The following is a 22,743-nucleotide window of genomic DNA, read 5'->3' as shown; positions in this document are numbered from 1 at the left end:
GAAGGAAGGTATTTGTTTCTGGCCATTTTGAGCTTGTAATCAAACCGACAAATGCTGATGCTCCAGGTACTTAGCTCGTCTAAAGAAGGACAGTTTTATTGCTGTTTTTAAACAGCACAAACGTTTTCAGCTGTGCTAACATAATTGCAAAAGTGTTTTCTAATGATTCAAATAGCCATTTAAAATGATACACTTGGATTAGCTAACACAACGTGCCATTGGAACACAGGAGTGATGGTTGCTGATAATGGGCCTCTGTACACCTATGTAGATATTCCATTACAAATCAGCTGTTTCCAGCTACAGTAGTCATTTACAACATGAACAATGTCTAAACTGTATTTCTGATCAATTTGTTATTTTAATGGACAAAAACAAGGTCATTTCTAAGTGACCCCAAACTTTTGAACGTTAGTGTTAGGTTATTCCCCTAATAGCACAATAGCTTGCATTACCCAAAGCAGTTACAAGCAATACAAAAAATCCTCCAATAAATGTTTAAAATGTGCAACAGGGGGACAAGTCTCAAGTTTAGTCTGCAGGCTATTCCATAAGCAAGGAGCGTAACAGGAAAAGGCAGCCATACCCAACTCTGTAGAGATCTCAGGGGCCTTAAGTGTAATCCATGCTTGAGACCTGGTTTTATGAATTATAATTCCAATGATGATAAATAAGAAGGTAGTTTATTCAGAAGTTCTTTATAGACATACATGGGATCATGTTGTTCTTGTCTCATGGACAGCGAAGTCCAACCCACATTTTTATCTAAAACACAGTGGTGAGTTCTGTAACTAGCACCTGTAATAAACCTAAGTGCACAACGATAAGTAGCATCCAGTGGTTTAAGTGTGGATGCCGTAGCATGCATGTAAATAATATCCCCATGATCTATAACAGACATAAAAGTAGCTTGCACAATTTGTCATGTCCTGTTTCTATAGAGGAAGCCTAGCTTTTTGCAATGTTCATTAACATGCATTTTAAAAGACAGTTTATCATCCAGCCATATCCCTAAGTATTTATATGCAGAGACCCGATTCATTTGAGAGCCATCTAAGCTCGTAAGTGCAAGTCTATTTTCAACTTACTGGACCTATTAAAAATCATAAATGTGTTTTCTTAGCATTTAAAACAAGTTTAAACTGTAAAAAAGACCCTTGTAATATCTTAAAATTGGTCTCCAACTGTGATAATGCTTGGTCAGCCGTTGAAGCAATAGAGTACATGACAGTGTCATCAGCATATAGATGAATTTGGCACTATTACCTCATCATCGATATTGTTTATGCAGAGAGTGAACAATAATGGACCAAGTATTGAACCTTGAGGCACCCCTTTAACCAAATCCAATGGCTCCGACTGGATGGCGTCAACTCTAACAGCCTGACTTCTATCCTTTAGATAGTCATGAAACCAACGACAGGCATCCGATTCCAGTCCTATTGACGACAGCTTACCCAAAAGTATCGCATGACCTACAGTGTCAAAAGCTTTAGACAAATCTATGAACACTGTACTTTCTATTATCTAGGGCATTAGCAATATAATTTACAACATGCACAGTGGCCGAAGTGGTACTGTGTTTAGGTCTGAAGCCAGATTGATTGCTAGAAAGAGTATTGATAACAGTTCAAAATGGTTGTAGTTGCCTATTCACCAATTAAATTTTGCCAAACAGGAGAGCTTAGAGATGGGCCGATAATTATCCAATTCACTACCATCACCTCCCTTGAGGAGTGGTATAACAAAAGCTGTTATCCAAGCTTCAGGAATCTTTCCTACAACTAATGTTTGATTTGAAGATGTGCGTCACTGCACTAGCAATGATAGGTGCTGCACACTTGTGTAAATATGGATCCAGATGATCAGCGCCTAACGATTTCTTTGAATCTATAGCAGATAAGACATCATCTTCTGTGACTTTTTGAAAATTAAAAACCGGCTTACTGTTTTCCACATCAGCTGGTGGCCGAGGGGCTGAAACAATAGACCGGTCAGGATCATATTGGCCATTTTTTTATTTCAAAAAGAAAACCAGCAGAAATAAAGTGCCTATTAAAAACATCACAAATTTCAGTTTGGTCACTGACGATCCCAGATTCTAATGTAATTTGCTTTGGTAGGGACGTCGAGGAGTTTCCTCCTTTAAGTGAGTTAACGGATTTCCATAAGTTAGAGGGATCACCAGCAGACTCTGTCATAGCACTAGATTTGGCCTTTTTTATTCCTCGGGTCCATTTATTTCTCAATTGCCAAAAAATCAGCTGTTTCACCAGTATTCCTCGCCAAGAGCCATGCTTGATTCTTTTGCAGGAAAAGGATTTTCAAATCAGAGGAGATTTTTTTTTAACCCTAAATCGCTTTAACGGGGTGTGTTTATCAGCAATGGAGGTAAAAATGTATGAAAAGAAAGAACTCTAAAACTGGGTCCTCCAATCCTCTATATGTAATTATTGGCGGAGATTCATGTCATATTTTCCGATATACTGTAGGTGACATGAGTCTCACTAGTGTTGAGTAATGTGCTGTTAAAAGTGGTGTAGGTCCTATTTATTTAAAGAGCATATTGACGTTAAAGCAATAAGCCTACAACTATTGTAGCACTGTTTCGCGCTGCTCTGAGATAAACATGGGGACTGGTCTTGATCAATCAATGAGATTTTTATTTTCAGTTCATCTCCGTTTGGGTGTTGGTTAGACTAGAATAAAAAAATGAGGGTGCAGAAATGTTATGCTCTTAGTGTAACCTTTATTTAACTAGGCAAGGCGTTTAAGAACAAATTCTTATTTACAAGGATAGCCTACTCCTTCCTCCCTGTCGGGGAATTGAACCCCGGTCTTCTGCGTGCCCTGCCCGCAGGACATGGGGATTCTTTAGCTAAATAGCCCAATACTGTACTGGCAACCATCACGTTATACAGCGCTATCTTTTCCGTTCCATCCTAACAGAAACCCAGAGGGTACCAAGTACCAATCAAAAGTTTGGATACACCTACTTATTCCAGGATTTTTCTTTATTTTTACTATTTTCTACATTGTAGAATAATAGTGAAGACATCACAACTATGAAATAACACATATGGAATCAGTTAAGAATAAATTCTTATTTACAAGGACAACCTACTCCTCCTCCCCGTCGGGGAATTGAAACCCGGTCTCCCGCGTGCCAGCATTCTCTTGTACAGCCATTATTGAAGGTACTTGAGGTCACCAAGAAAGTCTGGACATGGCTTGCTCTCCCTTATGTAAGGAATTAGGCACCTTCCCATGTTTTCTACAGTATGTATTGTAGGCTGTTTACTTGACGGACTGCACAGTAGCCTAATAAACAAATGCAGGTGACTTATATCTTCTAAATGCTTTATTATCCAAATGTAAAAGCATATACTGTACAGTACTGTATTTCATCATCAGCATCTTTATACTTTTGTTAATGAAATAATGATAAAAAATACTCTTTCAAAATGCAGATGTTGATTTAGTTACGGATCCATAACAAATTATTGTCAGAATAAATAGCACTGAATTACAGAAATATTGGAACAAAGTTGTATAATGAAGGCAAACAAATTGTTGCTTACTGGAAAATACTCTTTCAAACACACATGGTCATGTTGTACAGCATCATTATGGCTATTAGCAGGGCTATATTTTGGCTTTCATAAATATTATTTTGGCCTTTATTCAGATTACAATCGCTCACTGTCATTATACAGTTGAAGTCGTAAGTTTACAAACACTTAGGTTGGAGTCAATTAAACTTGTTTTTCAACCACTCCACAAATGTATTGTTAACAAACCATAGCTTTGGTAAGTCTGTTATGACATCTACTTTGTGCATGACACAAGTAATTTTTCCAACAGTTGTTTACAGACAGATTATTTAACTTATAATTCACTATATCACAATTACAGTGGGTCAGAAGTTTACATACACTAAGTTGACTGTGCCTTTAAATGGCTTTTAACCTCTTGAATCTAGGGGGCACTATTTTCATTTTTGGAAAAATAACGTCCCCAAAGTAAACGGCTATTTTGTCAGGACAAGATGCTAGAATATGCATATAATTAATAATATTGTCTGCGAGTATAACAGAACTGATATTGCAGGCGAAAGCCTGAGAAAAGTCCAATCAGGAAGGGACTCTTATTTAGAAAGCTCTGCGTTCCTATGCGTCCCTATTGAGCAGTGAATGAAAGGCTGAAAATTATGTCATGGCTTTAGAAGCTTCTGATAGGCTAATTGACATCATTTGAATCAATTGGAGGTGTACCTGTAGATGTATTTCAAGGCCTACCTTCAAACTCAGTGCCTATTTGCTTGACATCATGGGAAAATCAAAAGAAATCAGCCAAAGACCTCAGGAAAAAAAATGGTTCATCCTTGGAAGCAATTTCCAAACGCCTGAAGGTACCACGTTCATCTGTACAAACAATAGTATGCAAGTATAAATACCATGGGACCATGCAGCCGTCATACCGCTCAGGAAGGAGACGCGTTCTGTCTCCTAGAGATGAACCTACTTTGGTGTGAAAATTGCAAATCAATCCCAGAACAACAGCAAAGGACCTTGTGAAGATGCTGGAGGAAACAGGTACAAAGTATCTGTATCCACGGTAAAATGAGTCCTATATCGACATAACCTGAAAAGCCGCTCAGCAAGGAAGAAGCCACTGCTCCAAAACCAACAAATGGACAATGACCCCAAGCATACTTCCAAAGTTGTGGCAAAATGGCTTAAGGACAACAAAGTCAAGGTATTGGAGTGGCCATCTCAAAGCCCTGACCTCAATCCCATAGAACATTTTTTGGACAGAACTGAAAAAGTGTGTGCGAGCAAGGAGGCCTACAAACGTGACTCAGTTACACCAGCTCTGTCAGGAGGAATGGGACAACATTCACCCAACTTATTGTGGGAAGCTTGTGGAAGGCTACCCGAAACGTTTGACCCAAGTTAAACAATTTAAAGGCAATTCTTAAAATAAAGTGGTGATCCTAACTGACCTAAGACAGGGAATTTTTACTTGGATTAAATGTCAGGAATTGTGAAAAACTGAGTTTAATGTATTTGGCTAAGGTGTATGTAAACTTCCCACTTCAACTGTATATAACCTTCCCCCTTTAGACGTCTATTTAAGCACCGTTTCGCACTGTTCTGAGACAAGCATGGTGAAACGAAAATGTTCAATTATATTCCATGATATTAAGATAAATGTGTTAACTGAATATAAGCAAGTGATGTCTGCTAAATAATCAAGTTAGGTTTCTCCAGAAATAAATCATTTTAAATAAGAAACTGGCTTTATTTACAAATTAGTGATGTCTCACCATGTTCAAGAATTGCATTTTTCTCGCTCACTCTAGGTTAAATTAAAATGAAATCTCCAAAATATTGTTACTTTTTAAAGAAAGTGATTATTATTTATTTATTTAGAATTATATTAAAGTCTCACAGATCCTAACAGAAAATGTAATTGTTGGCAGAGAGTCTTGTCATTGAAATAAATTTAGATATGCTATAGGCCTACCATAGGTGAAATGAATATTTATTTCACTACAATTAGGGTGTGGAAATGTTATACCCCTTAGATAGTAATTTAGAATCCTCCTATGCTGTAGTCTACTCCCGACCGTCACGTTGTACAGCGCAATATTTTCCATTAAATTCTAACGGAAATCCTGGGGGTTTCGTTTTTCTTGGAATAAAAACACGATAATATCAAATTAATTAAGCCAAATTTCTTAAAAATCAATCTCATGTACTCTGTTATTACAAAAAAGGTTTAACATTTTCTAGTAATGCCAATATGGGAGACTATCAAATGCTTCTCAAAGTTGCCCTCTGGTGGTCAAACTAGCACTAACTTGCATTAACGTAAAAAATGGCTGACAATTAAATAACGGGCCATAGAATGCTGTAGCAGCCCGCAAGATGTGCTGCAGTATGACACAACTTTTAAAGGAGGAACCACTATAGCTCGCAGATATATTGCATTATTCATTGTTATAAGCATATATGAGCCTTTATAATGTAAAGTGTCCATTTTAGGATAGCCTCAGTCTCAAGATGACTTCTTTCAATCTCAGGATATCTTAACAATGTCTTAACATATTAAGCCTATCCGGCAAAAAGATTATGTCCTTCGTTTCTGATGGAGCTCATTTTAACATTTCTGCATAATTTACTTAAACTTGTTGAATCCATGCACTTCGGTTACTGTCTTGAAGCACATCAAGTGCACAGTGTGTCAATTGTCACAGTGTGTGTGTGTGTGCTTGCAGCAGCCAGCTGGCGGAGGTCAAGGGATTGTATCAGGAGGCCGTCTTGCTGAATACAGATGGGGTGGACCCGGACCTCCAGACAGGCCTTGGGGTCCTGTTCAACCTCAGCTCCGAGTTTGACAAGGCTGTGGAGGCCTTCAAGTCAGCCCTGTCTGTCAGACCTGAGGTATCCATTAATATAGTACAGAAACACACACACTATGCACAAACCTATCACAAAAACACCTAAACCTACCACACGCACATGCACACACACACCCTTTCACCCCCACCTATTCTGGTTATGTTGTGTCTGTCAGGACTACCTGCTGTGGAACCGCCTGGGGGCCACACTGGCTAATGGGGACCATAGTGAGGAGGCAGTGGAGGCATACACCCGGGCCCTGGAGCTCCAGCCGGGCTTCATCAGGTCCCGCTACAACCTGGGCATCAGCTGCATCAACCTGGGAGCGCACAAGTAGGCGAGGGGTATGGGATGGGATGGGTTGGGTTGAGCTGAGTGAGAGGGCAGTCAGATAGGGAGAGAGTGGAGTAACAGATGCATTAATAATTTTCTACTTTATAGCGCTCTTCATTACATTAAAGAATCTGAGGTTTAAAATGAGACATGCAATTTAGAAAAAACAACGTCACATCATCATGAGATGGACAGTCATTAGAAAGGTCATGGCTTGAGTGGTCATCTGAGGGAGGGGGCAAGAAAGCAGCACGGTCTTATCAATGTGTCTCGCATCTACTACCGAAATGGAGCACCCACTTGGATGATGCTACGGCAGTCACGTGGCGCCAGAAAGCACACCACATTTCATAATGCTACTTGTCCTCCCTACGATCCTCATCACTGGACACCTCTGCCGTCATGCTTTTCAGGCTTCTCTTCATCCTCAACCTCTGAACACTGGCTGGCATTTGAATCAAAACATTTGCCAGCTAGCCTGTTAACATTAGCTTGCTAGCCAAACAAACAAATGACTTGCCAGCTTCAGTCTTAATGCTGTGGTGGATTCTGATGATATTAGCTATACTAATTGTTCCAAATGAATTACAAAAATATTTACAAAAAAGTTACTCGGCTTATGTAGCGTGGTTCGTTCTGCGTTGTGTACTTTTAATTAGGACGCTGCCACAACTGGAGGTCTGCTAGTAGAATTGTTTTTATTTGCCCTGCACATGAGGAGACGACACACAATATTTTAGCCCTTGGCGCAGTCATAGTGCTCAGGCACCTTGCTATGCCGAAGGTCAGGCAAAAGAGAGCGTCAAAAGGAAATAACAGGTGCTGCGTGCACACATTCAGTGCACAAGAGCACACCATACCATACAAGTAAAATGATACAGAACATAATTCAGACAAAATAAAAGACATACCTGCACACGAAGAGACAACACACAACATGTTAGCCCTTGGCGCAGTCATAGCGCTCAGGCACCTGCGCAAGCACACGGACACTCACTCAAACACGGTCCCAAGTACTCACAAGTTACAATAGATACCCTAGTTAGCGAGCTCGGTGAAACTTGTTAACATAAATCTTTATCTTGTCCACATTGTAACACACTTATGGTTGCATAACAGCACATTGTGTAACATTACCACGGTTTTATATTGAAATATCGCGGAGACAAGGACAACATACCTTGCTAGCCGAAGGTCAGGCAAAAGAGAACAATAAGGGGGTACGGATGTACGCGATGGACCAAACCAAAATAAACAAAACTTTTACAATCACATGTACAGTGGGGCAAAAAAGTATTTAGTCAGCCACCAATTGTGCAAGTTCTCCCACTTAAAAAGATGAGAGGCCTGTAATTTTCATCATAGGTACACTTCAACTATGACAGGCAAAATGAGAAAAAAAATCCAGAAAATCACATTGTAGGATTTTTAATGAATTTATTTGCAAATTATGGTGGAAAATAAGTATTTGGTCACCTACAAACAAGCAAGATTTCTGGCTCTCACAGACCTGTAACTTCTTATTTAACTTCTTTGATATAGGGGGCGCTCTTTTAATTTTTGGATTAAAAAACGTTCCCGTTTTAAACAAGATATTTTGTCACGAAAAGATGCTCGACCATGCATATAATTGACAGCTTTGGAAAGAAAACACTCTGACGTTTCCAAATCTGCAAAGATATTATCTGTGAGTGCCACAGAACTGATGCTACAGGCATGACTGAATTTACGTTTTTTTTTCTTAGCCAAACGTGATGAACAAAACGGAGCGATTTCTCCTACACAAATAATATTTTTGGAAAAACTGAACATTTGCTATCTAACTGAGAGTCTCCTCATTGAAAACATCCAAAGTTCTTCAAAGGTAAATGATTTTATTTGAATGCTTTTCTTGTTTTTGTGAAAATGTTGCCTGCTGAATGCTAGGCTTAATGCTATGCTAGCTATCAATACTCTTACACAAATGCTTGTGTAGCTATGGTTGAAAAGCATATTTTGAAAATCTGAGATGACAGTGTTGTTAACAAAAGGCTAAGCTTGTGAGCCAATATATTTATTTAATTTCATTTGCGATTTTCATGAATAGTTGACGTTGCGTTATGGTAATGAGCTTGAGGCTATGATTACGCTCCCGGATAAGGTTAAGAGGTTCCTCTGTCCTCCACTCCTTACCTGTATTAATGGCACCTGTTTGAACTTGTTATCAGTATAAAAGACACCTGTCCACAACCTCAAACAGTCACACTCCAAACTCCACTATGGCCAAGACCAAAGAGCTGTCAAAGGATACCAGAAACAAAATTGTAGACCTGCACCAGGTTGGGAAGACTGAATCTGCAATAGGTAAGCAGCTTGGTTTGAAGAAATCAACTGTGGGAGCAATTATTAGGAAATGGAAGACATACAAGACCACTGATAATCTCCCTCGACCTGGGGCTCCACGCAAGATCTCACCCCGTGGGGTCAAAATGATCACAAGAACGGTGAGCAAAAATCCCAGAACCACACGGGGGGACCTAGTGAATGACCTGCAGAAAGCTGGGACCAAAGTAACAAAGCCTACCATCAGTAACACACTACTCCGCCAGGGACTCAAATCCTGCAGTGCCAGACGTGTGCCCCTGCTTAAGCCAGTACATGTCCAGGCCCGTCTGAAGTTTGCTAGAGAGCATTTGGATGATCCAGAAGAAGATTGGGAGAATGTCATATGGTCAGATGAAACCAAAATATAACTTTTTGGTAAAAACTCAACTCGTCGTGTTTGGAGGACAAAGAATGCTGAGTTGCATCCAAAGAACACCATACCTACTGTGAAGCATGGGGGTGGAAACATCATGCTTTGGGGCTGTTTTTCTGCAAATGGACCAGGACGCCTGATCCGTGTAAAGGAAAGAATGAATGGGGCCATGTATCGTGAGATTTTGAGTGAAAACCTTCCATAAGCAAGGGCATTGAAGATGAAACGTGGCTGGGTCTTTCAGCATGACAATGATCCCAAACACACCGCCTGGGCAAAGAAGGAGTTGCTTCGTAAGAAGCATTTCAAGGTCCTGGAGTGGCCTAGCCAGTCTCCAGATCTCAACCCCATAGAAAATCTTTGGAGGGAGTTGAAAGTCCGTGTTGCCCAGCAACAGCCCCAAAACATCACTGCTCTAGAGGAGATCTGCATGGAGCAATGGGCCAAAATACCAGCAACAGTTTGACCATCTTGTGAAGACTTACAGAAAACGTTTGACCTCTGTCATTGCCAACAAAGGGTATATAACAAAGTATTGAGATAAACTTGTGTTATTGACCAAATCCTTATTTTCCACCATAATTTGCAAATAAATACATAAAAAATTCTGCAATGTGATTTTCTGGATTTTTTTTTCTGTCATAGTTGAAGTGTACCTATGATGAACATTTCAGGCCTCTCACATCTTTTTAAGTGGGAGATCTTGCACAATTGGTGGCTGACTAAATACTTTTTTGCCTCACTGTGTGTACAATATTGATATGAAAAAAGTGTTTGTACACCAAAGAATAACATTAGCTATGCAGCTGTAATGAAATAAAATACACACTGAAATATTATTATTTTCAAATTATTAACATCCCCTCTTGACCTGGCCAATTTGAATTGGTCCTTGTGTGCGACTTGGTGCATAATCTAGGGGAACAACATCACGCTGCTACACTTAGGCTGCTACTAGGGTGCCATGGCAACTGTAGAACGATGTTGTTGAAGGCTTACTGTCCTGTGGGGTTAGGAATAGGATATCCAGGTTTAAAGGGATAGTTCAGTCAAATTTACTGTTTCCATACCTTGAAAGCAGTCTAATGAGGGACTGACTGGACTGGCTACTTTGACAAAACCAAATCAATGATTACAGTCTTTCCTTGTCCATAGACTGCTATCAAAGTAGGTATATATACTTTTAATTGAGCTATCCCATACTTTGGCGTCCTACCAATGCTAACAGGGGTCCTAACTCTCCAATTGTTTTACACTGAACAATGCTAATGCTATTAAAGTTGTTTGTAAACAAACCCATATTTTGGGTTACAGAATCTCTTGGTCCATGTACTACTTTCTACTTATCCATAAGATTAATTGAAGTTGTAATAACGGAAAACTATTCCTTTAAGATGAAGTAAAATTGTAATATCAGCGAACTCTCTCTTAAGATAAAGTAAAGAGAGTAATAATTAAAATACTTTAAAGTTGTTGTTTTTTAAAATCTTTTTCCTGATTTTTTTTTTTAGGGAGGCAGCTAGTAACTTCCTGACTGCCCTTAACCAGCAGAGGCAGAGCCAGAGTCACCAAGTCATGTCGGCTAACATCTGGGCTGCCCTTCGGATCGCCCTCTCCATGATGGACCGGCCCGAGCTCTTCCAGGCTGCGAACCTTGGAGACCTGGACCGACTCATGAAGGCCTTCGAAATGGGGCGGGTTATGTGACCAGGTTTAGTGGGGCTCCTCAGATAAACAGTTCGCTAATTGGCTAGAGGGTTGCCAGATTGGTGACCAAGAATGGCTTCTGTTAATGTAAAGCTAAATTAATGTCTGACAGAAGAGAGATGAATGTTATTGAAGATCGGAAAAAGAGGTGGGATTGTAGAATAATGGAGGTGTTCTAGTATTTGAAATGCCATTATAGTGGAAATATTGGAAGACCTGAACCAACTTGGGAAATAAATACACTCTTTTATTTTAGACTGGCCTCCAGCAGCTGAAATTAGGCTACAATAACGCAGCCATAGATCAAACGTGATCATTTATTCCCTATTTGTTTTGGTATGGCACTGTATACAACTTCTGCTGTGTGGTCATATACCATCTACTTTAAGTGGATGGGAAGATTGTTTTTAACCCGTTGAAACGGATTTGCACCACTGCAATGGGGTACTACTATTTAATTTTTATCCCCGAAGAGCACAACGTTGACTGAGAAAAGGAAAGACAGAGTCTGCTGTAAAGTAGAGGAAAAACAAGCCATGCATGCCCGGCAATCACATTGTGAAAGAACTGAAGCCTTATACTAAATGAAATTATATCAAATGCACAAGTCGTAATCACTTTTATAGACAGCAGGTACTGATGGTCAAATTGTGTGTAATAGTATAGACTAGAGTCCTCTTGTGTATAGTTTTTTGTCATTTTGTACATACCTGTATTTATTTGGAATATCACTTCCATGCATTGCTCCAAGTACAGTATGTAATAAATGACTGGTTGACAGGTCCGATAGGCCGGAAAGTAAATAAGCTAATTTGGACATACACACACGTTTGTCGGTACACAGACTGCCTCTGGATGAACAATCATTGTACCATTTGGGGGGGGGGGGTGTGTTTGTGTGTGTGTGTGTGTTTGTGTGTGTGTGTGTGTGTGTGTGTGTGTGTGTGTGTGTGTGTGTGTGTGTGTGTGTGTGTGTGTGTGTGTGTGTGTGTGTGTGTGTGTGTGTGTGTGTGTGTGTGTGTGTGTGTAGCTTGATTTTATTTCAACCACTCTACAGCAATAAGTGTCGTGTTTTTCCACAATACCCACTTACTATTCAAGTAGTAAGTACCCGCACACACCTGCTTGCGACACCTGTTCCATCTGTTTTTGCAACATCAGTCACATGAAAGGATTTCTGCCTCTCATCTTTACTAGCATCTCAGTAGCAACTAGTGATGTTCAAACAGTGCTTTGTGATCCTGGCTTCAAACTGTGGCAACAACCGCTGAAAATGAAATCCCTCTAAAGCAGCCTGTCATGTTCAAATGAGAGTGATTAAGTCAACAGTGAGGAAAATGCACTGAAAAGACCTTAAAACAAGTTATGCAAGTCACCCGTTCATTCATTGGTTTTACGAATCAGTGTTTGATGAGATATGATTTCAAGCATAAGTCATCTGCTTTTTAAGAAATTCTGTTTTTGATGATAGATTTTCCAGTTTACTCTTTCTTACCAGAAAAAGGTGTGGTGTTTAAAGTGATTATTGGTATACAACTGAATTGGTAGTGGACATGTGTGTTGAATTGACAGTAAATTCCCTATGCAATATACAGGATATTTGTATAACATTGACTGTTGTCTCATATTTGGTTCAATTAACCAAACACATTGTTTCTTTGGGAGTTTGCACTTCTGTCCACATGCAAAGGCTAAAGACATTACGATATTTTTTTAGTGCCAGGCTGGAACAAAAGCCTGTTTCTCTGGAAGTGGACCCTGATTTACACTAACCAATTCCCCATTTCCTTAGAACTTACTTTGGGTATTTTTACCTTCTCAGATTCTCAATAAGTTGAATGTTGGCCATGGAATTTGAGAATGTTGGCTTGTGTAATGTAGTATAATAATATTTTTTACATTGTACAGTACATACAAATCAAATGGCAAAGTTACTAAACAGTTTCCCCACTGTTTCTACACTGTAAATAGCATGCACTGTATAAATTAAAGTTACAGCCTAATTCTAAAATGGATTAAATAAAAACAAAATGCTCAATCTACACACAATACCCCATAATGACAAAGCATTCAGACCCTTTCCTATGAGACTCAAAATTGAGCTCAGGTGCATCCTGTTTCCATTGATGATCCTTGAGATGTTTCTACAACTTGGAGTCCACCTAAGGAAAATTCAGTTGATGGGACATGATTTGGAAAGGCACACCTGTCTATATATGGTCCCACAGTTGACAGAGCCAAAACCAAGCGATGAGGTTGACGGAATTTGGGAAGGGTACCAAAATAATTCTGCGGCATTGAAGGTCCCAAAAAACACAGTGGCCTCCATCATTCTTAAATAGAAGAAGTTTGGAACCACCAAGGCTCTTCCTAGAGCTAGCAGCTGAGTAAAACTGAGTAATCGGGGATAAGGGTCTTGGTCAGGGAGGTGACAAAGAACCCGATGGTCACTCTGACAGAGCACTTGAGTTCCTCTGTAGGAGAAACTTCGAGGGACAACCATCTCTGCAGCACTCCACCAATCAGGCCTTTTTGGTAGAGTGTCCAGACAGAAGCCACTCCTCAGTAAAAGGCACATGACAGCCCGTTTGGAGTTTGCCAAAAGGTACCTAAAGACTCTCAGATCGTGAGAAACCAAGATTGAATTCTTTGTCGTGAATTTCAAGCGTCACATCTGGAGGAAACCTGGCACCATCCCTACGGTGAAGCACGGTGGTGGAAGCATCCTGCTGTGGTAATGTTTTCCAGAGGCAGGGACGGGAGACTAGTCAGGATCGAGGCAAAGATGAACAGAGCAAAGTACAGAGAGATCCTTGATGAAAACCTGCTCCAGAGGGCTCAGGACCTCAGACCCGGGTGAAGGTTCACATTCCAAAAGGGCAACGACCCTATGCACACAGCCAAGACAACGCAGGAGTGACATCGGAACAAATCTCTGAATGTCCTTGAGTGGCCCAGCCAGAGCCTGGGCTTGAACCCAATCAAACATCTCTGGAGAGACCTGAAAATAGCTGTGCAGAAACGCTCCCCATAAAACCAGACAGAGCTTGAGAGGATCTGCAGAGAAGAATGGGAGAAACTCCCCAAATATAGGTGTGCATAGCTTGCACCGTCATACCAAAAAAGACTGCCAAAGCTGCATCAACAAAATACTGAGTAAATTGTCTGAATACTTATGTAAATGTAATATTTCTGTATTATCTAAAAACTACTTTTTGCTTTGTCGTTATGGGGTATTGTGTGTAGATGGCTGAGATAAAAAAATAAATAAATTAAAGTCAATTTTAGAATAAGGCTGTAACGTAACAAAATGTGGAAAAAGTCAAGGGGTCTGAATACTTTCTGAAGGCACTGTACATAAAAAGCAAAACCTATCAAAAATTGTATTTACAGGATAATACCAATATATATTTAATGCATTTCTCTAAGAACAACTATTACATGTATTAGCAACGGAATATATTTTACTCACAATCTACAGTTGAAATGTCGCCTATAACCACAAGCACTTAAACTCAATCTGCACTTGCATATTTGTGATTAAAGGAATTGTTTGCCCAAATTACAAAATAAGTTAGTATACTTGCATGATAAGAAAACAACTATGAGCCAGCCATCACTATGGATAATATTCTCTTCTGGTCAATAGAAACATCTGATCATCTATCTTTGTAATTTGCGGAACTATCCCTTTAAGCCAACTTAATTAAAAATAGCTGTACTTATCAATATGCAATATGTTTAGCATGTAAACATGTTGTGAAGTCATATCCTTTGTAAGCATGTACCCATCATTAGTTGTCACTTAGCTATTCCAAATGTTCATGCCACTGTATAGCATACAGTATTCCTGTAAAGAAAAATTAAACACGGGTTTATTGTCTATATTCAAATAATATTTTAGAAATTAAAGTATTGTTACATAAGATGAATGCCATTGTTTTTTTCTGGATGTCTCACAGCTGCAACACATTTTCATTAAATAAGACACATAACAGTCTTATTACAGCCCAGTGGCGCCCTTGTACTGGAATCCTTACCACATCCTTGATTTGAAATTAAACATACAGTACCATTCAAATGTTTGGAGACACCTACTCATTCATGGGTCTCTTTCTTTTTACTATTTTCTACATTGTAGAATAATAGTGAAGACATCAAAACTATGAAATAACACATATGAAATCATGTAGTAACCAAAAAAGTGTTAAACAAAATAGATTTTAGATTCTTCAAAGTAGCCACCCTTTGCCTTGACAGCTTTGCACACTTGGTATTCTCTTAACCAGTTTCACCTGGAATGCTTTTCCAACAGTCTTGAAGGAGTTCCCACATATGCTGAACACTTGTTGGCTGCTTTTCCTTCACTCTGTGGTCCAACTCATCCTGAACTATCTCAATTGGGTTGTCGGGTGATTGTGGAGGCCAGGTCATCTGATGCAGCACTCCATCACTCTTGTTCTTAGTCAAATAGCCCTTACACAGCCTGGAGGTGTGTTGGGTCATTGTCCTGTTGAAAAACAAATGATAGTCCCACTAAGCGCAAACCAGATGGGATGGTGTATCGCTGCAGAATGCTGTGGAAGACATGTTGTTTGATTGTGCCTTGAACTCCAAATAAATCACAGACCGTTTCACCAGCAAAGCACCCCCACACCATCACACCTCCTCCTCCATGCTTCATGGTGGGAACCACACATGCAGGGATCATCTGTTCACCTACTCTGCATCTCACATAGACACGTCGGTTGGAACCAAAATCTTCAAATTTGGACTCATCAGCCCAAAGACAGATTTCCATTACTCGTGTTTCTTGGCCCAAGTAAGTTAATTATTTTTAACCCTTGTTAAAATAGGAAACATATGTGGATATATTGAAGCAACATCTCAAGATATCAGTCAGGAAGTTAAAGCTTGGTTTAATGACAATGACCCCAAGCATACTTCCAAAGTTGTGGCAAAATGGCTTAATTACGGACAACAAAGTCATGGTATTGGAGTTGCCATCACAAAGCCCTGACCTAAATCCTATAAAAAATGTGTGGGCAGAACTGAAAAATCGTGTGCGAGCAAGGAAGCCTACAAACCCGACTGTTACACCAGCTCTGTCAGGAGCCAACTTATTGTGGGAAGCTTGTGGAAAGGCTACCTGAAACGTTCGACCCAAGTTAAACAATTTAAAGGCAATGCTATCAAATACTAATTGAGTGTATGTATACTTCTGGCCCACTGGGAATGTGATGAAAGAAAGAAAAGTTGAAATACATCATTATCTCTACTATTATTCTGACATTTCACATTCTTAAAATAAAGTGGTGATCCTAACTGACCTAAGACAGGGAATTTTTACTAGGATTGAATGTCAGGAATTGTGAAAGTTTGAGTTTAAATGTATTTAGCTAAGGTGTTTGTAAACTTCTGACTCCATGGAAATCTTTAGGCAAAATGAGTTTGAACAAACAAGGAAAGGATATCCAACAAAACAATTAATCAATTGATCATCATTCTCACCATGCTTATGGCCTCAAGGCAATCTAGATCATCTTAAAAGCCCAGAAACTCCCAAGTTTCTATATCGTCCAAGTCCAGATCGGACATGTCTTCATCCTCAAAGCCTTCTATATCCTATTGAATGTCCATAACTTTAAGAGTGTCCCACAAAACAAGAGTAGCCAGAGAATGTCTGGAGCTTAAAGAATTTTGAAGTATGACCCCAAAAATCTGGAACATCCAAATTCTTCAAATTGAGTTGAGGTGAGCAAGTGGTGACGTTTGATATTTGATACCTCTTTTCATCAGCATGGCGTAGTGGAAAAATTAGCCACAGCTATGAGTGACAAACCTGGGCCTTGTTCAAATACTCTAAAAAATGCATCCTTCCTTCCTTTCCTAATCTGACATGACTAGGGTCAAAGAAATTCAATGGAACCCTTTGTTTAGAGATATCAAATGATGTTAGAGCAGTGATTACTTCAACAATGGAAAGAAGTATGGCTGCTTAACCTATGAGCCCTGCCCCCTTGGCACTTGTGGAGATCTGGGAGTATTAGATAGGTGTAAGAAATAATAGTACATGTAGCTCTCCTTGCTCTATCTATGCTATAAATCCACAGGTGTTAATCCTTCTTTAAAGTTAAGGTTAGGATAAGTTTTCCTCTTGATCTTCAACACTGTGTTAAATGCTTCAAATGGAAATCTCACCACTATTCATCATCTCCAGCACCACCCCAACATCAACATATGTAACTTTGGTGACTTATCAGAAGGATCACAATCATCCAGCTTCAGTTCACCTTAATAATGGAGAAGCTGGACCACTACACGCCAAGACTGTTGTCCTTGTTTGAGTCAAGAGGAGGTTTATTATTCAACTAAGCAGGAAAATGTTAATTTACTAACTTTGCCTGCTCATAGTTGTTTTAAATGTAATGGTGCTCACCAGATGATGTCAGTGTTTTGTACAGTACAGTTATTGCAAAAATAAAATAAATAAACTTGTTTCAGTGACAGTCACTGTGAGCAACCCGGCCTATGTATTATTATTACCAGCAGCATACCACCCTGCATACCACTGCTGGCTTGCTTCTGAAGCTAAGCAGGGTTGGTCCTGGTCAGTTCCTGGATGGGATACCAGATGCTGCTGGAAGTGGTTTTGGAGGGCCAGTAGGAGGCACTCTTTCCTCTGGTCTAAAAAAAATATCCCAATACCCCAGGGCAGTGATTGCCCTGTGTAGTGTAGGGTGTCCTGACTCTCTGAGGTCATTAAAGATCCCATGGTACGTAGGGGTGTTAACCCCGGTGTCCTGGCTAAATTCCCAATCTGGCCCTCAAACCATCACAGTCACCTAATAATCTCCAGTTTACAATTGGCTCATTAATCCCCCTCCTCTCCTCTGTAACTATTCCCCAGGTTGTTGCTTCAAATGAGAATGTGTTCTCAGTCAATTTACCTGGTAAAATAACAAATACATTTAAAAGATTGGATTGTGAAGATAAATATGCAGGAATCCTGTGCTTATTTTCTTTTTCATTTGGTGAAATATGCATAAAATTAGAGTAATTGCCCATAACTTTGCATGTTTTAAACCTTGTATTAAAAATGCAGAACAAAATCATTCTTACCAAAGAAAATCTCAATCTAATGTAATTTCTTAAAAGAAAGACCTACTTTATGTTTAATCAGTTTATAATCAAGATACATTTGTTTGTTAATCTTTATGTTGTATTGTTTTGATGAATTTATTTTAATTTAGACTATCATATTATAGTTTTGATGAATTAAGCAAAGCCAGTTCAGACAGGGAACTTGAGTGTTGCATCAACTGTTAGCGAGCACCATAGCATAAGTAAGCATTAGCTGAGATTCAAACAATCAGTTCTCACCTTTTTTTCAATTTTCGCCTAAAATGACATACCCAAATCTAACTGCCTGTAGCTCAGGCCCCGAAGCAAGGATAAACATATTCTTGGTACAGTTTGAAAGAAAACATTTGAAGTTTATGGAAATAAGAAAGAAATGTAGTAGAATATAACACAATAGATCTGGTAAAAGATTATACATTGAAAAAAACATCACCTTTGAAATGCAAGAGAAAGGCCATAATGTATTATTCCAGCCCAGATGTAATTTAGATTTCTATTAAATACTTCTTAAGGTGAAACAATTCAAATTCAAATAAATAATTATAAACATTATCGATATTAAACATTAAGGTACGTATAAGTGTCTTATATCGGTTGAAAGCTTAGATTCTTGTTAATCTAACTGCACTGTCCGATTTACAGAAGCTATTACAGCAAAAACATGCCATGCGATTGTTTGAGGATGGCGCCGCACATCAAAATATTTTTCTACTGCCACAGGTTTCATAAATTCACAACTACGATTAAATATTCACTTTTTTAAAATCTTCCTCTGATTTGTCATCCAAAGGGTCCCAGCTATAACATGTAGTGTCGTTATATCCCAAAAATTCTGTTTAGTTGGCGCCATCGATTTGAGCAATCCACTCGCTCAACATGCAGAGAAAGGAATCTGAAAATCTACCGCTAAACTTTATTTCAACAAGTCAAAATATGTTCCTATTGACTCTTCAGATACCCTAAAATGTAATCAAACTATAATATTTCTTATGGAAAGAAGTATGTTCAACAGGAAACAGGTGCATCCTGTCTTCATGGCGCACGCAAATACGAATTTCTCAGATTGTGTCCCTGTACTAAAACTGTTATTTATTATTCATTTTTTAAGTTACAAGCCTTAAACCTTGAACATAGACTGCTGACACTCTGTGGAAGCCAGAGGAATTCCATCCAGGGAGCTAATTTCCCATATGACATTATACTTGCCATTGTAAGAGGATGGTCTCTCTCAAAAACAACATTCAGATTGGATTTTCTCCTACATTATTTTAACATTTCTACAAACTTCAAAGTGTTTTCTTTCCAATGGTACCAATTTTATGCATATCCTGACTTCAGGGCCTGAGCAACAGGCAGTTTACTTTGGGCACGTCATTCAGGCGGAAATTGAGGGAAAAAGTGGGCCTAGCCCTAAGAAGTTTTTTAATATCAAAATGTCTAAGACAAACTTCAGGAGCATAACACACTTGTTGAAACCATTTTGCAAATGTGTTTATATTCCCTTATCATACTGGCGACTTCCCCACAGAGTTACCCCTTAGGGAGAAATCCAGACCGTACAGCAGTCCCAATCTGGTGAGATTTGTCAAACAAGACGAAAACAACAACAACAGCAATACACTTCTTCAAAAATACTAGAGATAAGAAAAGCTTGTCTTCCTTTCATAGGCAGACATGTGAAGAAACAAATTAGCATATTTACCAAAAGCCCCAGGGGACCAGTAATTAAAAACAACACTGTCTGTTAAATCAAAAATAACCAAATTAGAATAACAAATCAAATTAGAATTACAACTATTGATAACTCCATAAGGAAATAAGTATATCCCATAAGGTAATGGTAAAATAGACTAGAGACAGGTGTTCCTCATTCAAGGCAGCTCGCTCTCTCCTTCTCGTATTCCGAATAACACATGGGACTACTGCTAAATTATAAACTTCTCCCTAATTTTTAGTGTTTACATAGCCCATTTAAATCTCAGTCTTTCTAGTGAGGGTGATCGGGCCTCAGCAGGGAGCCAAATCAGAGGTCATTCAACCCCATTGTGTTTTCTTTATTTTTCTTTCCCTGTACCTCAGAAACCATTTAAAACACTTCCATCATTCTGCGTACCCAGTTTACAACCAAATAAAAAGACACCACACAATAAATCAAACATGGTATTAACACGACTTAACAAATAATCCTAACCGGGGAGTTGTGTGCGCCTGTGCTGGTAAAACATATGGCAAAACAAACAAACCAATGGCCAGGCCTTACTTATTTGGGAGCTCCCTCTATGGCCAGATCCGATACTTTTATAAAACTGCAGAATTTCACTAACTACTCTCGCAAGGCAACAGCCTCGGGAAACAGTTCAAAGGGAGTGAAATGAACATTTTATTTGTTTCCATTTTGCTATATCTTAATCAGTCCAAACAATTCTAATTAGAAATTCTTACTTTCCAATTAACTTACTATACCAGATGAACAAAAAGTTTTAAATTACAATCTAAACAAACATGATAATTTCTGTTCACAGGGAGGCCACTTCAATTACTTGTGACGCATCTTGCCTTTCATCAATTCTATTAATATATTTCGGAATAAGGTGTCTCACGATATTAAAACCCCTAGGATTTTCCTGAGTTCCATTGTTCCTACTCGATCATGTGTAATTTGCTTCGTAACTTCTGAAATCGAAAACCTCCAAATATGTTATCTTGTTTCGCTGGTTCCCATATGATGCCTTTTGGCCCTGCTCTACCAAATAGTTTACTAATGAGGTGATGTCTGGCATATGAGTTTCAAATTCACTACATATTGTATCAACACAGAACCCTAAAATTCACACCATTTAGCGATTGTTTAAATGTGGGGTGATACAAGTTAGACTATTTTCAGAACATAATTTGTTCTCTCGCCCATATATACAGCCAATTTTAATATGTTACCTAATATCCACTGTTTTTGATTCTCGCAAGGATTATCCAAGCTCAAAATCAGTTCCACACCCATCGCCATGTAAAATAATCTGGGTATTGTTGCTGGTCCCATGTTCAAAGACATGGGTAGTAGTCACATTGCTTTCGATTCTGCCTGTTTCCCCACTAAATATAATACTTTTCCTGTCATTAATTTAACCAATTTCAAGCTCTATTTCCCGTACATCCACTTTTCCAATGACACTATGCTTTTTTCACTACCCCTACAATATCCATTTTGATAACAGGTTTCAAACCTGCCATCAAAGCAGACGTACATATTCTTTCAATGTACTCACATACCCAAGCTGTGTTCGAATACCAATACTAATATAGCGTATTGTCACGCCTTGACCTTAGAGCTTTTCATGTCTCTATTTTGGTTTGGTCAGGGTGTAATTTGGGTGGGCATTCTATGTTCCTTTTTCTAGGTTTTGTATTTCTTTGTTTTGGCCAGGTATGGTTCTCAATCAGAGACAGCTGACTATCGTTGCTCTGATTGGGAACCAAATTTTGGTAGAATTTTCCCACATATGTTTTGTGGGTAATTGTTTTCTTTTTAGTGCTTTTGCACCTGACAGGACTGTTTCGGTTTCGTTTATTCACTTTGTTATTTTTGTTTAGTGTTCAGTTCAAATAAAAATACACTTACCATGCTGTGCTTTGGTCCGATTCCTCTTCTTCAGACTACGACTACCGTGATACGTATACTACAGACTTAATGAGTATATACTTCATACTATGAGTTTAGTATACTGTAAACAATCTCTTTTGGAGAGATTGGAAACCCAAATTGGTCTACACGGACAAGTTCTGGCCTGGTTTAGATCTTATCTGTCGGAAAGATATCAGTTTGTCTCTGTGAATGGTTTGTCCTCTGACAAATCAACTGTAAATTTCGGTGTTCCTCAAGGTTCCGTTTTAGGACCACTATTGTTTTCACTATATATTTTACTTCTTGGGGATGTTATTCAAAAACATAATGTTAACTTTCACTGCTATGCGGATGACACACAGCTGTACATCTCAATTAAACATGGTGAAGCCCCAAAATTGCCCTTGCTAGAAGAATGTGTTTCAGACATAAGGAAGTGGATGGCTGCAAACTTTCTACTTTTAAACTCGGACAAAACAGAGATGCTTGTTCTAGGTCCCAAGAAACAAAGAGATCTTCTGTTGAATCTGACAATTAATCTTAATGGTTGTACAGTCGTCTCAAATAAAACTGTGAAGGACCTCGGCGTTACTCTGGACCCTGATCTCTCTTTTGAAGAAAATATCAAGGCCATTTCAAGGACAGCTTTTTTCCATCTACGTAACATTGCAAAAATCAGAAACTTTCTGTCCAAAAATGATGCAGAAAAATGAATCCATGCTTTTGTCACTTCTAGGTTAGACTACTGCAATGCTCTACTTTCCGGCTAATAAACTTCAGTTAGTGCTAAATACGGC

The 22,743-nt window shown here is 38.9% G+C and overlaps 1 protein-coding gene across 6 annotated transcripts in view; it reads left to right on the top strand.

Annotated features, from left to right (window-relative positions):
• Positions 1-17,707, top strand: part of pex5lb (peroxisomal biogenesis factor 5-like b) — a 151,247-nt gene extending 133,540 nt beyond the window's left edge. For all 6 annotated transcript variants that reach the window (XM_090181761.1, XM_090181762.1, XM_036985507.2 and 3 more), the window contains 3 exons: positions 6,284-6,449; positions 6,583-6,740; positions 10,989-17,707. In XM_090181761.1, coding sequence (XP_090037887.1) covers positions 6,284-6,449; positions 6,583-6,740; positions 10,989-11,184 — 520 coding nt within the window. In that variant the 3' untranslated portion in view covers positions 11,185-17,707. The remainder of the gene's footprint in view (positions 1-6,283; positions 6,450-6,582; positions 6,741-10,988) is intronic.
• The last annotated feature ends 5,036 nt before the right edge of the window (positions 17,708-22,743 follow it).

Source organism: Oncorhynchus mykiss, chromosome 8 (assembly GCF_057628025.1).
Source record: "Oncorhynchus mykiss isolate SJ-2025 chromosome 8, ASM5762802v1, whole genome shotgun sequence".
NCBI lineage: Eukaryota > Metazoa > Chordata > Actinopteri > Salmoniformes > Salmonidae > Oncorhynchus > Oncorhynchus mykiss.
This window is presented reverse-complemented; position numbering and strand designations above follow the sequence as displayed.